The sequence below is a fragment of the Geotrypetes seraphini genome, chromosome 1 (assembly GCF_902459505.1).
Source record: "Geotrypetes seraphini chromosome 1, aGeoSer1.1, whole genome shotgun sequence".
In the NCBI taxonomy this organism is placed as follows: Eukaryota; Metazoa; Chordata; class Amphibia; order Gymnophiona; family Dermophiidae; genus Geotrypetes; species Geotrypetes seraphini.
The window spans coordinates 222,065,829-222,077,845 of record NC_047084.1 but is presented as its reverse complement, the minus strand read 5'-3'; the positions used below and the strand labels follow the sequence as shown (position 1 = coordinate 222,077,845).

The 12,017-nt window shown below is 49.2% G+C and overlaps 1 protein-coding gene across 2 annotated transcripts in view; it reads left to right on the top strand.

Moving 5' to 3' along the window:
• UCHL1 (ubiquitin C-terminal hydrolase L1) overlaps positions 1-12,017 on the top strand; it is a 109,810-nt gene that overhangs the window by 25,761 nt on the left and 72,032 nt on the right. For both annotated transcript variants that reach the window (XM_033946864.1, XM_033946871.1), the window contains one exon: positions 10,482-10,626. In XM_033946864.1, the coding sequence (XP_033802755.1) occupies positions 10,482-10,626 (145 nt within the window). The remainder of the gene's footprint in view (positions 1-10,481; positions 10,627-12,017) is intronic.

Genomic DNA, 12,017 nt, shown 5'->3' with positions numbered 1-12,017 from the left:
AGCCTTAGTGGACAGGGCTTCTCATGGACGTCATTCTCCTCAGTTGGGGAGCTCAGTGGCTCGAGGCATCTTGGTCATTCAATGTTCAGAGACAAGAGCCATCCGGCTGGCTTTGCTAGCATTCCAGATGTTGTTGACAGGCAAGTCTGGGTTCTCTCAGACAATGCCCCAGCAGTGGCTTATGTCAGTCATTGGGAGGGAACCAGGAGTCTTCTGCTGGCATAGGAGGTTGCTCTGCTCATGCTGTGGGCAGAGATTCAGCTTCTCAGTCCTGTAGCCTTCAAATTAATTGTGCAATCTTCAGGACTGCCGGTCAAGGACCTGATGATCACAAATGTCAATGCCAAAGTGCCACGGTTCTTCAGTCGGTGCAGGGATGCTCTGATAGTCTTGGCTGACAGCAGGCCTCCTTTACATTTTTCCTTCATGGCCAGTGATGGGCAGATTCCTTCACATTGCTTGGCATCCTGGCCATGTGATCCTGGTTGCTCCAGACTGGCTCAGGCACCCATGGTACAAGGGTCTGGTTAGTCTTCTCGTGGCAGATCCTCTTCCACTGTCCTTCTCGCCCGACCTTCTGGCTTATGTGCAGGTTTGGTGTATTTTTGGAGAGTGGTGTGCTGTGTGTGGAGTGGCTTCCTTTCATGCCTCTTTGCTTAACATCTTGGAATTCTTCCAGGATGGCCTGGATAGGGACCTGGCCTGGTCTGTCAGAGTTCAGCTTGAAGCTTTGTCTACTTTTCGTGTTTAACTTTTCAGACATGGTTTGCTTTTTGAGGGTGGCTAAATTGCTTTGACCTCCAATGTGGCCTTCGGTTCCAGCCTTGGATCTCAATCTGGTCCTGTCTGTGATATTGCACCCTCCTTAAGTCCCTGGGGTTCCTGCTTGTTGAAGGACCTTATTCTCAAGGTGGTTTCCTTGTGGCTATTACTTCTGCGAGATGCATGTCTGAGTTGCAGGCTTTCTCTTGTAGGCCTCACTTCTGGAGTGGACGGTGCTATGGTCTGTTCCTTTCTTTCTGCTGAAGGTGGTCTCACCTTAAGTCAATCAGTCCATGGTCTTTAATACTGTCCATACTGGGGCTCCGTGGATATCGCCCACATGTGAGAATATTTGCCTGCTGTTCCTGGATAACACCTGTTATGGTAAACTAGTCTTTAAGCCAGTTACATTAACGGGTGCTAGAGTAGATGTCTGTATGTATGGTGTGTTTGTTTTATTTGTCTCTCTCCCTGGACGCTGGCTGTGTGTCATTCTTTGTGTCTGTGTTTCTCCCAGGTCCCCTGTCTATGCGTCTTTCTTTCTGTCTGTCTCCCTGGCCCCCCCTGCTTGCCAAAGCAGCCCCCTTTCACCTCTCCCCCTGTTGTGCAATGCCTGCCTGCTCCGTGGCCCCCCCTTCTGTTCCTCCCTCCCCCCGATTGCTGTCTGCCCCCAGCACAACTCTCCCCCCCAAAGCAGCCCTCTTTCCTGCCTGCTCCATAGCCTTTTTTTTCGCTTCCCCTCCCTCCATCCACCCATGGTTGCTTCCGCCGCTGCCGCTCCTGTTCAAAGCGGCCTGCTTAGGTTCACAAACGGCTGTAGTGAACCTCGCAGGCCGCTCTCCATATGGTAGCATGTTCCCTCTGACGCAATCGCGTCAGAGGGAACGTGCTCCATGTGGAGAGTGGCCTGAGAGGTTCGCTACAGCCGGCCGCAAACCTCAGCAGGCCGCTTCAAACAGGAGCAGCAGCAGTTGATGCGGGAGGGGGGACTCGTGGACATGTTCTCTACCGGACACTGCCGCCGCCAGCGCTGCTTCACACCCCCTTCATCTTGCCCTCTGGTGCGCAAAGCCAGCGCATGCGCGTAAGCCGCTGGCCATCCGCCTCGGGGGAGGGGAGGAAGAGAGAGAGCGGAGAGGCGGCGACGGCACAGTTAGTGTAAGGGAGAAGCTGCGTCTTTCAACAGGGAGCAGGACAAGAGCATAAGCCGCGCATGCGCACTTCCTATGTGTTGCTACAGCTCACGGAAAACCGGCGCACACATAGGAAGTGCGCATGCGTGGTCTAGCGTTTTATTATATTAGATAACCATGCTTTAGGTGCAATCCTAGATTGGGTTTGGAGTGGGTAGATGTGGTCTTGTATATGGAGTTCTGGACTGGAGTGGTAATTTGGTCACTAATGTTAATATTCAGCATATATTAGAAAACAACTTAAAAAATTTTATAATTTGGAAAATAAATTAGTTGACAAATGGGAGCAAAATACCTTACAGGCTTTATTAAAAGCAAAAGGTAAATGAGACCTTCTAAATTCAAAAGGAAAGATTTGTTTTCCCAACAAATTCAGTATTATGGAAACTCAAAGGCGGGAAGATATTGGCAAATTATCTTAAAGCAGGGGTGTCCAATGTCAGTCCTCGAGGGCCGCAATCCAGTCGGGTTTTCAGGATTTCCCCAATGAATATGCATTGAAAGCAGTGCATGCACAGATCTCATGCATATTCATTGAGGAAATCCTGAAAACCCGACTGGATTGCGGCCCTCGAGGACCGACATTGGACACCCCTGTCTTAAAGAAAAGAACAAAAATTATTGCATTAAAGGATGAAAATGGAGAGACACATACTAAAATTGAAAATATTTTAAGTCAATTTCTAAATTTTTATAAAGACATATATTCTTCTGAGCCTTATGGAGATAGGGAAAAAGATGGTTTAGAATTTTTGAATCTAATTATTGGTCCGAAGGTTCCTGTACATATAAAAAGTTTAGAGGAGCCTATATCACTAAAAGAATTAAACAGCATTGAAGTCTCTTAGAGTTGGATCCGCTCCAGGTGGTGATGGTTTCACAGTAGAGTTTTATAAATCATTTCAAAGTATTACTAAATTTATCAGTTTCAACTGACTAAAGGTTGTATTACAGGTACTATGGCAGAATCATTAACAATTGTTTTGCCAAAGCCAAACAAAGATCCCACTTTGGTTTCAAACTACAGTTCTATCTCGTTAATTAATGTTGATGGAAAACTTTTAGCTAAGGTATTGGCTTTACGATTGGCTAAGGCTCTCCCTTTTATTATTGATATGCACCAAACAGGATTTGTTAAGAGACATTCTTCTAACAATACTAGATTGGCTTTTCATATGTTAAATTTAACAAAAGCTATGAATGATCCGGCTTTCTCTGTCTCTTTAGATGCAGAGAAAGCCTTTGATCGAGTTGAATGGACTTTTATGTATCAAGCATTGGATTGGTTTGGAATAGGTTCAGGATTTATACAAATGATTCAGATGTTGTATAGCTCCCCTGCTGCAAGATTGTACATTAATAATAATTTATCAGAGCGTTTTAATTTGCAGAGGGGGGTTAGACAAGGTTGTCCATTATCCCAGGACAAGCAGGCCTATATTCTCACTGATGGGTGATGTCACCATGGAGCCCTCAGTATGGACCACTTTAAGAACTTAGAAAGTTCTTGAATCCCTACCGCACATGCATGAGTGCCTTCCCGCCTGCAGGAGGCGCGCGGTTTGTCAGTTATTTAGTTTCCGCGGAGCTAGTCAGTTGGCTCTTTTGCTTGTGCGTTTTTTCCAACTGCCTTCTTGCTCGCGCGGTTTGTTATACTGATCTTTTTTTATTGTACTTTTGTTTAGTTTTAATTTTTCTTATTTTATATTTGTTGTATAAAAAAAAAAATTTTCATGCTTTCGTGAACTCGGCCCAGCAGGGCCTTTTATCAGACTCAGCCTTCGGCTTTTGATTTGGCTGAGGCTGTTTTTTCTTTAATGTCACATCCATTAACGGGATTTAAAAAGTGTGAACGCTGTTCTCGTCAGATTGCGATTACGGACCCTCATCATTGGTGTCTTCAGTGCCTCGGGCCAGATCATCGGGCGGAGACTTGCGCACGCTGTTCCACTTTGCAGAAAAGAACATTGAAAAATCGTCGGCTTCAGCAGTAGTTGTTGTTCGGTACCGGCATGGAAGGCAGTTCTTCAGCAACACGGGTAGTGGAAGCTACACCGAAGTCATCGTCGCAGCACTCGACATCACAAGATTCTCCGGTGGTGTCAGTGAGTAAGCTGGCTAAGAAGCCTTCCCCTTCCTTTTCAGGCTTTCAGGTCACGAGTGCAGTGAGCCAAGTCCTGCCGACCTCGAGACGTCCAAAGAAACGCTCCGCTCCCATAGAGGTGAGTGCCTCATCGGCCTCCATCTCCGGAGCGTCGAGTGGTACCGGTGCAGTCTCTCAAAGATAAGATTGCTTCAGTGGTTAAAGAGCAATTGAGAGACCAATTAAGGGAGCAGTTACAATTGCTGCTTCCTATTATGTCGACACTGGCTCCTCCAGTGCCGGTCTGGTCTGAGCCCATGATCTCGGCATCGACTTTGACGACGTCCAGATCAGCGTCATCGATGCGAGCAGGTTTACATACTCCGACACTGTCAAAGAAAAATTCCTCAGTACCGAGTAGGGTGTCTTCTGGGGCGGTGTCAGATTCTGCTAGACATCGATCAACAGTGTCGCCGGAGTCGGTGTCGATGTCTCTTAAATCAGGCAAGTCTGTTCATAAGACTAGACATGTGGAACCTTTGACACCAGTTTCCACTGCTCCTTTATTGAAAGATTCTGGTTTGTGGGAGGATTTGGAGGAGCCTATTTTATCAGCAGAGGATGTCTCCTCTGATGAGGATGACTCTTCTAAGGGTCCTGCTTCAAAACCTGAGCAGACTTCTTTTACTAAATTTTTGAGGGAGATGTCTGAGGCACTTTCTATTCCCCTTGAATCTGAAGCGTTTTTAGATGCTCAGGCTGGCCCTCCCTGCCGGGTCGAGTCTCGGGCCACGAAGTGCGTGCGATGGTGGCGTCTGCTTTCCTCCGCTCGACTCCCATTGAGGAAATCTGTAAGGCTGCCACTTGGTCCTCGGTTCATTCATTCACCTCTCGCTACTGTATGGATGCTTTCTCCAGGTGTGATGGCCACTTTGGCCTGTCGGTTTTGCAAATCCTGTTCTCCTTACTTGCCAACTCTCCCTCCATCCCCTTATAGTTAGCTTGGAGGTCACCCACATATAGAGAATATGCTGCCTGCTTGTCCTGGGATAAAGCACAGTTACTTACTGTAACAGGTGTTATCCCAGGACAAGCAGGCAGCATATTCTCTACATGTGGGCGACGTCATCCATGGAGCCCCGACGCGGACAGCTTTTCAAGCAAACTTGATTGAAGATTTCAAGTTTGCTGGTGCTGCACCACGCATGTGTGTGCCTTCCTGATCCACTAGAGGGCGCATCCCCTCATGGTCTTCAGTTCTTAGTTTTCCGCGGAGCCAGAAAGCCCTGTCTCTCTTCTCTGTGTTCTTCTAAGTGCCTTTCTAGCACCGCGGTTTCTTTATTTTGTTGGAGTCGCTGTGCGGTTGTTTTATTGTGTATTTTCTTTGTTTCAAAAAGAAAAAAAAAAAAAACTTTCTTGTGATTCCACTGGCAGGCCCTTCTCGGGCCTCAGCCATGCTGCTAGGCCTCGTTTGGCTGCAGCTGTGTTTTCTTCTTTCCTGGCCTCTCTCTTTGATCACCTCGTGTGAGCAGAATGGCCGGGACCCATTTTCCTTCAATCGGACTGAGTAGTGTTGATCCCCGGTAAGTATTTCTTTCTTTCAAGGTGCGTTACCTCGGTAACACCACCGGCTGAGTCTCAGGCATTCCAGGCATCGCGTGTAGTTGTGCCAGCCTCTAAGAGACCTTCGAAGTGTGCCTCCTTTCATAGGAATACTCATCTCGAGGTTGCCCTTATGGAGCGCACTGCTGCACCTTCATTACCAGTTTCATTGGTACGGTGCCGACATCTGAACCTCGACTTTGGTGTGCCTCGACGCCGACTGGGGCTTCGTGCCTCGACGCCATCGGAGGTTTTGTGCTTCGCCGTTCTGCCTCGACGTCGACTGAGGCTTGGCGGATGCTTTGTACCTTCGACATCGGCTGCGGCCGTGTGCTCCGCGTCGCCTGACACTTGTGCTTCGTTGCCTGAGGTTTGTGCCTCGACTGAGGCTGGGGGCCTCATCGTTGGCTGGAGCTCTGTGCCTCGTCGTTGACCGTGGCTTCATGCCTCTTGACGTCGTCTGGTGCTTTGTGCCCCTTGGTTGACTGGCCTGGTGCCGTGACGTCGACTGTGGCTTGGTGCCGCGACGTCGCTGGGGGCTTTATATCTCGGCATCGGCTGAGGCTTGGGCCTCGGCATAGACTGCGGTTTTGTGCCCCGTTATAGACGGGGTCTTAGTGCCTCGACGTCGTCTGGGACTCTGTGCCTCGACGTCTCCGGCTCCTGTTCAGGAGGGTTCCCCGCTTTCTCTTTGATTCATTCCAGGCGGACGTGCCGGAATCTTGTAGTACGGAGTTTGGTCTTCTGGAGGAGACTCTCTCCCTGCTCCGGCTCTATTGCTCCCACCAGGCGTCGTCTCGCTTGGCGCAGAGTGTGGCTGGGGATCCGAACCTCCAGGATCTTCTCGCCATTTTACTTGCGTAGGTCCTGCGCTTCTTGAGGCCTCTCTTGCGGCGGCCACTAACTGCCTCTCAGAACGCGACTGGTCCTTCGCCTATCTAGATGCCTTCAGCTGAATCCCTTCTGCCTTGGCTCCTTCTCCGGCGGGGCCCTCCGGATACCTTTCCTGTGTTATCTCTACCTCCTTCGCAGCGGCCGAAATAGCTGCAGCAGCGCCGGGTTATGGTCCAGCTGCCGGCTTCGGCGGCTCCTGGCCTTCTTTTTGACTATTCTCGCATAGCCTTCGGGCTGCTCTCCTTCTGGGGATTCCTCCCCTCCCTTCAGGAGGGGTGTCTCCTTCGTGTCTACGCACCGGGGGTGTAGCCTCGCTTCTGTCGGTTGGGCGTTCCCATCTGCCCATCTGAGTCTGGTCCTGGCCCTTCCTGCCCTGCACTAGTTTCTAGTCCAGGAGCTGTTCAGCTTCTGTCTGCCCCAGTCTCGGGAGTCCGTCGGGCGGACCTGAACCCAGTTTGTTTGCGCTCCTTGTCGCGGCCTCAGGGGGAGGCCCTTGTTCATTTATGCCGGCAGGTGGCCCCTCTGTCCTCAGTCCACCTCCGGTCTTTTCTGCACTGCCTTGGCAGCCGCCCGTCTGCACCTGAGTCAGCGGGTGTCTCAGCGGTCTTCGGTCTTGGCTGAGCTGATGATGCTCCTTTTGGGGCCATGGGCTCCAAGGTTCAGGTCCCCCTGTTCGCCTGGTTTCATCTTCGTGTTCCCCACTGGACCTCAGCTTCTCAGTGGTGGCAGGATCCGGGATCCGGCTTCCCAGCACATTGCGGTGCCTCCCTCCTTGAAACGCTTGCTTCATTGGAGGGCCACCTCTTTGTATCAGAAGATTCTGACGATGGACTCCTCTGCATAGGCTTAGAGGTGTGCCTTGGCGGCCTTCGGACTCGGGGTCTTTGGTCGAGGGCGAACTGTCGCTGCCACATCAGCCTGCTGGAGCACCGGGCCATTCCACTGCCATGGTGGATTTTCATTCTTGGCTGCAGGATTGCAGGGTACTGGTGCGTAAAGACGTCCAGGTGGCGATGTGTTCTGTGACCCAGCCAGGGGGTACTGGTTCCCTGTCACTTTGCAGGGAAACCCTTCGTTATTGGTAGGGGACGTTATGCCACAACCTTTTTCTTCGGGCGGTGTATTTCCAGGGCGAGCAGCGTTGTCTGGTGGACACGTTGGGTCGCTTTTCAGCCGCATGCATGGTCGCTCCATTCTCAGACTCTGTGGCAGGTGGTGGTTCAGTGGGGAACTCCACAGGTAGTTCTGTTCTATTCGCCCCTCACTCACTGGTTGCCTCGATACTGCTCGAGGATGTTCTCCCGGGTTCGCCTCGAGGCGGATGCTTTCTTCTCAATTGGAAGGGCAGGTTCCTCTATGCGTTCCCTCCCTTTCCTCTGATTCTCAGGTCTTTGGTACACCTCCTGTTGGTCTGCGCCACTATGGTCTTGATGGCTCCTCTGTGGCCCCGGGAGCCGTGGTTCTCCCTGCTCAGTGTCAGGGAGCCTCTGATTCTACCTATGTTTCCTTCTCTGCTGTCTCAGTGTTGAGGTTTTCTGTTGCATCCCAATCTGCAGTCTACCAATTATCAGCTTGGTTCCTCGCCACGTGTTTCCCTCCTTCTGTTTCTCTCAGTCGGTGGGGATGTTCTCGAGGCCTCGCGGAAGAGCTCCTCTCGGCAATGCCATTCCCAGCAATGGTCCAGATTTGCTGCGTGGTGTGCTGAGCACTGCATGGATCCGCTGTCTGCCTCCTTGCCTTCAGTGCTGGATTATCTGTTCCACTTGTCTCAGTCGGGTCTCGAATTGATATCTATTCGAGTCCACCTCTGTGCGTTTCCTGCCTTTCTTTGGCCGCTTGATGGGCAGCTGCTCTCCGTCCATCCGACGGTTTCCTGCTTTATGAAGGGTCTCTTCAATGTTCATCCTCCGCTCAAGCCCCCTCCGGTGGTTTGGGATCTTAGTGTGGTCCTGGCTCAATTGGTGCAACCTCCGTTTGAACCCATTGATAAGGCTCTTTTGCAATACTTCACCTGGCAGGTGGTATTCCTGGTTGGTCTCGCGTCTGTTCGTAGAGTCAGTGAGCTGCTAGCTCTGGTTACGGACCCGTCTTTTGCTGTATTTCATCATGACACGGTGGTCCTGCGTACTCATCCCTAGTTCTTGCCTAGGTGGTTTCAGACTTTCATCTCAATCATTCCATTCTTCTTCCGGTCTTTTTTCCGAAGCCCTCTCGCCCCCGGGCGAGGGGTGCTTCACACTCTGGTTTGTATGAGGGAGTTAGCCTTTTCCCTGCATCCTACTGAGCCTCATTGGACGGCTCCTCCACTGTTTATCTCTTTCGATCCTCGTCCGTTGGGTCGCCCTGTTTCCAAGCGCACCTTATCCAACTGGTTGGTTGCTTGTATTTCCTTCTGCTACTCTCGGGCTGGTCTCTCGCTACACGATCGGGTCACGGGACGTTATGTCCAAGAGCTGGCGGCATCTGTTTTCCTCAGAGCCGTGCCTATTGAGGAGCTCTGCAAGGCTGCCACTTGGTCTTCGGTTCATACCTTCACCTCTCACTACTGTTTGGCCGGTTTTCCCGGTGCGACGGCCAGTTTGGCCGGTCGGGGTTCCATACTCTGTTTTCATAATTGCCAACTTTCCCTCCGTCCCTTTTTGGTTAGCTTGGAGGTCACCCACATGTAGAGAATATGCTGCCTGCTTGTCCTGGGATAAAGCACAGTTACTTACCATAACAGGTGTTATCCAGGGACAGCAGGCAGATATTCTCACAACCCTCCCAACTCCCCGAGGTTGGCTTCTTTGCTAGCTATCTGAACTGAAGACCATGAGGAGGGGATGCGCCTTCTAGTGGATCAGGAAGGCACACACATGCGTGGTGCAGCACCAGCAAACTTGAAATCTTCAATCAAGTTTGCTTGAAAAGCTGTCCGCGTTGGGGCTCCGTGGATGACGTCACCCACATGTAGAGAATATCTGCCTGCTGTCCTTGGATAACACCTGTTACGGTAAGTAACTGTGCTTTATCCAGGGACAGCAGGCAGATATTCTTGCAACCCACCCACCTCTCCGGGTGGGCTTCTTTGCTAGCTATCTGAACTGAAGACCATGAGGAGGGGACGCGCCCTCTAGTGGAGTGGGAAGGCACACGCGCAAGCTTGAAGATCTTCAAGCAAGTTTGCTTGCGAGAGTATCTGATTGGGGCTCCGTGGATGATGTCACCCACATGTAGAGAATATCTGCCTGCTGTCCCTGGATAACACCTGTTACGGTAAGTAACTGTGCTTTTTGGACCCCAGTTAAATTACAAAAGTTGGATAGCTCTAAGTCTAATAGATGCTGGCATTGTAATCTGGAAGCAGGGACTTTAGATGATAGCTACATGGTTTTCTAATAAACAATTAATTTGAGACCAAATTGATTTCAAAAAAGGCCATGATACAGGGACAAAAGTATAACAAATGATCTAAAGTCCCTGCTTCCAGATTACAATGCCAGCATCTATTAGACTTAGAGCTATCCAACTTTTTACACTGAAAGTATAATTATGGGAAAGGGGGTTTAATTCTATGAATATAACACATGATTTTTTGATTACAATATTTGTGAAAAGGGTGGGTGGGGGAGGGAGATAATTTATATATTTAAGATGACAATTGAAAGAATTTCAAGTGATGTGTATGATTCAATTGATGTAATGTGTACTTAGAAATAAGATAAATGAATAAAGAATTGGGGAGAAAAAACAAAACTTGAACTTTTTCATTTAAATATGTTGATTGCAGAACAAGGATGTAGATTTACTGGTAGACATATCTGGTAGCCCCAGTTGTGCAGTAAAAATAGTTTTCCTAGAAAAATGAGGGAAACTTGTGTTAAAAAAAAAACATTAAAAAAAATAAATTATAGCCCACCTAATGAATTGCTCTGTCTTCAAAATGTCAATTTCATGTCTCTTTATAGCATGAAAATTTTAGAGAGAAACAGATTGAAGGACTTAAAGGACAAGAAACAAGTCCTAAAATTTACTTCATGAAGCAGACCATTGGCAACTCCTGCGGGACTGTTGGCCTTATACATGCAGTAGCCAATAACAAAATGGAGCTTGGTGAGTGAACAGATTTTTACCTATGTTAAGCAACCAGTGCTCTGCATAACATTTCACTTGTTTAGAGCATGAAACCACTCTCCAAAGAAATAGCGATGCTTTGCTTTAAAAAGAAAATGCTTTTGTTATGGAACACTTTGGGGGAAATTCTGACTAGGATGCAAGTCTTGGCAGCCACTTAAGAAGCAGTCTAAGAATCATAAACTGGTGTCCTATACAGAATCGCATCTGTCCTAATGGAAAGACATTTAACCATCCCAACTCTCTTAACTAGTGCCCATGTCACAGGTGCCAGTTAGAGAATTGCACCATAGGCATCCCTCTTGTTGACCTACTTCACAGGGGGATGGGTTCCTTGCTGCAGCCACTCAACTGATCACAGCAGGGAGACTTCCTTGCTGTGATCGACTCTGCGGCTACATCTATTTGAATTGTAGGCCAGCTTGCCGAAGGCCACTTCAATGAAATCATATGCAACCTTAAGATGAGCTTGTGTCCCAATGCATCTCCCTGCATCAGTGACAAGATACTTACAGTGTAGGCTGCCTGCTTCGGGGGAAGGGGTTTGAAAATGTGTCCCCGACATAGCTGGTTAGACAGCAGTATGACACCTACAATCAGGACACCATTTATAGAATCTGCCCCTCTGTGTTCAGAGAAGGAAAAACAAAACATACTACACTTCTGTGTAATAACTGTTTGTTTATTTAGCTTCTTTCCAGACTGGCACAGTTAACTGATGGGTAATAGTTCACCATGACCAGCAGGTGGAGACTGAGACCTTTTTGGCTGTAATACAAGTAGCTGTGCAGCCCCTAACACCAGTCTGTTCTCAGTCTCCAGCTGTTAAGCTGTTAAGCTGTTAAGCTGTTAAGCTGTTGCAGTCTTCCCTGGAGTGAGGGCTGTTGGAAGTTTAGTGGCCTTGTCCCTGCCTGGTGCTGGACTGAGCTTGGAGGGACCCTTTTGGGGGGCCCATCCTACCTCGGGGGGGGGGGGGGTGTCACACTTGAGGGGTTGAATCCCTCCCCCCTCATTTTATCCACCTTCCCAAAATTTTTATAGAGGTGCCTTAGCTGTAAGCCTTGCCACCAATACCGGCAAGGCAAATGGCCAGTAGAGTCTGTTCTGGAAAAAAAAATCTTGAATCCTGAAGCAGTGCCAGTCTGAAGGGAAGCATTCAATTGTCTGTAACTGATTTATATTGCTAACCAGCACTTATCTTTTAGCTAATTTGCATATTGCGCAATGAGCACTTTTTTAAAGGGAAAGTGCTCATTGTGCTCCAAATGCTAGTTCGATGCAGCCGTCCATCATGAAGGCTTGGGTGCCAGTGTCTAGGGATGCCCTTCTCTAGTGCCTCGGGTGCTGGCAGCAGTAGTGGGGAAGCCTGG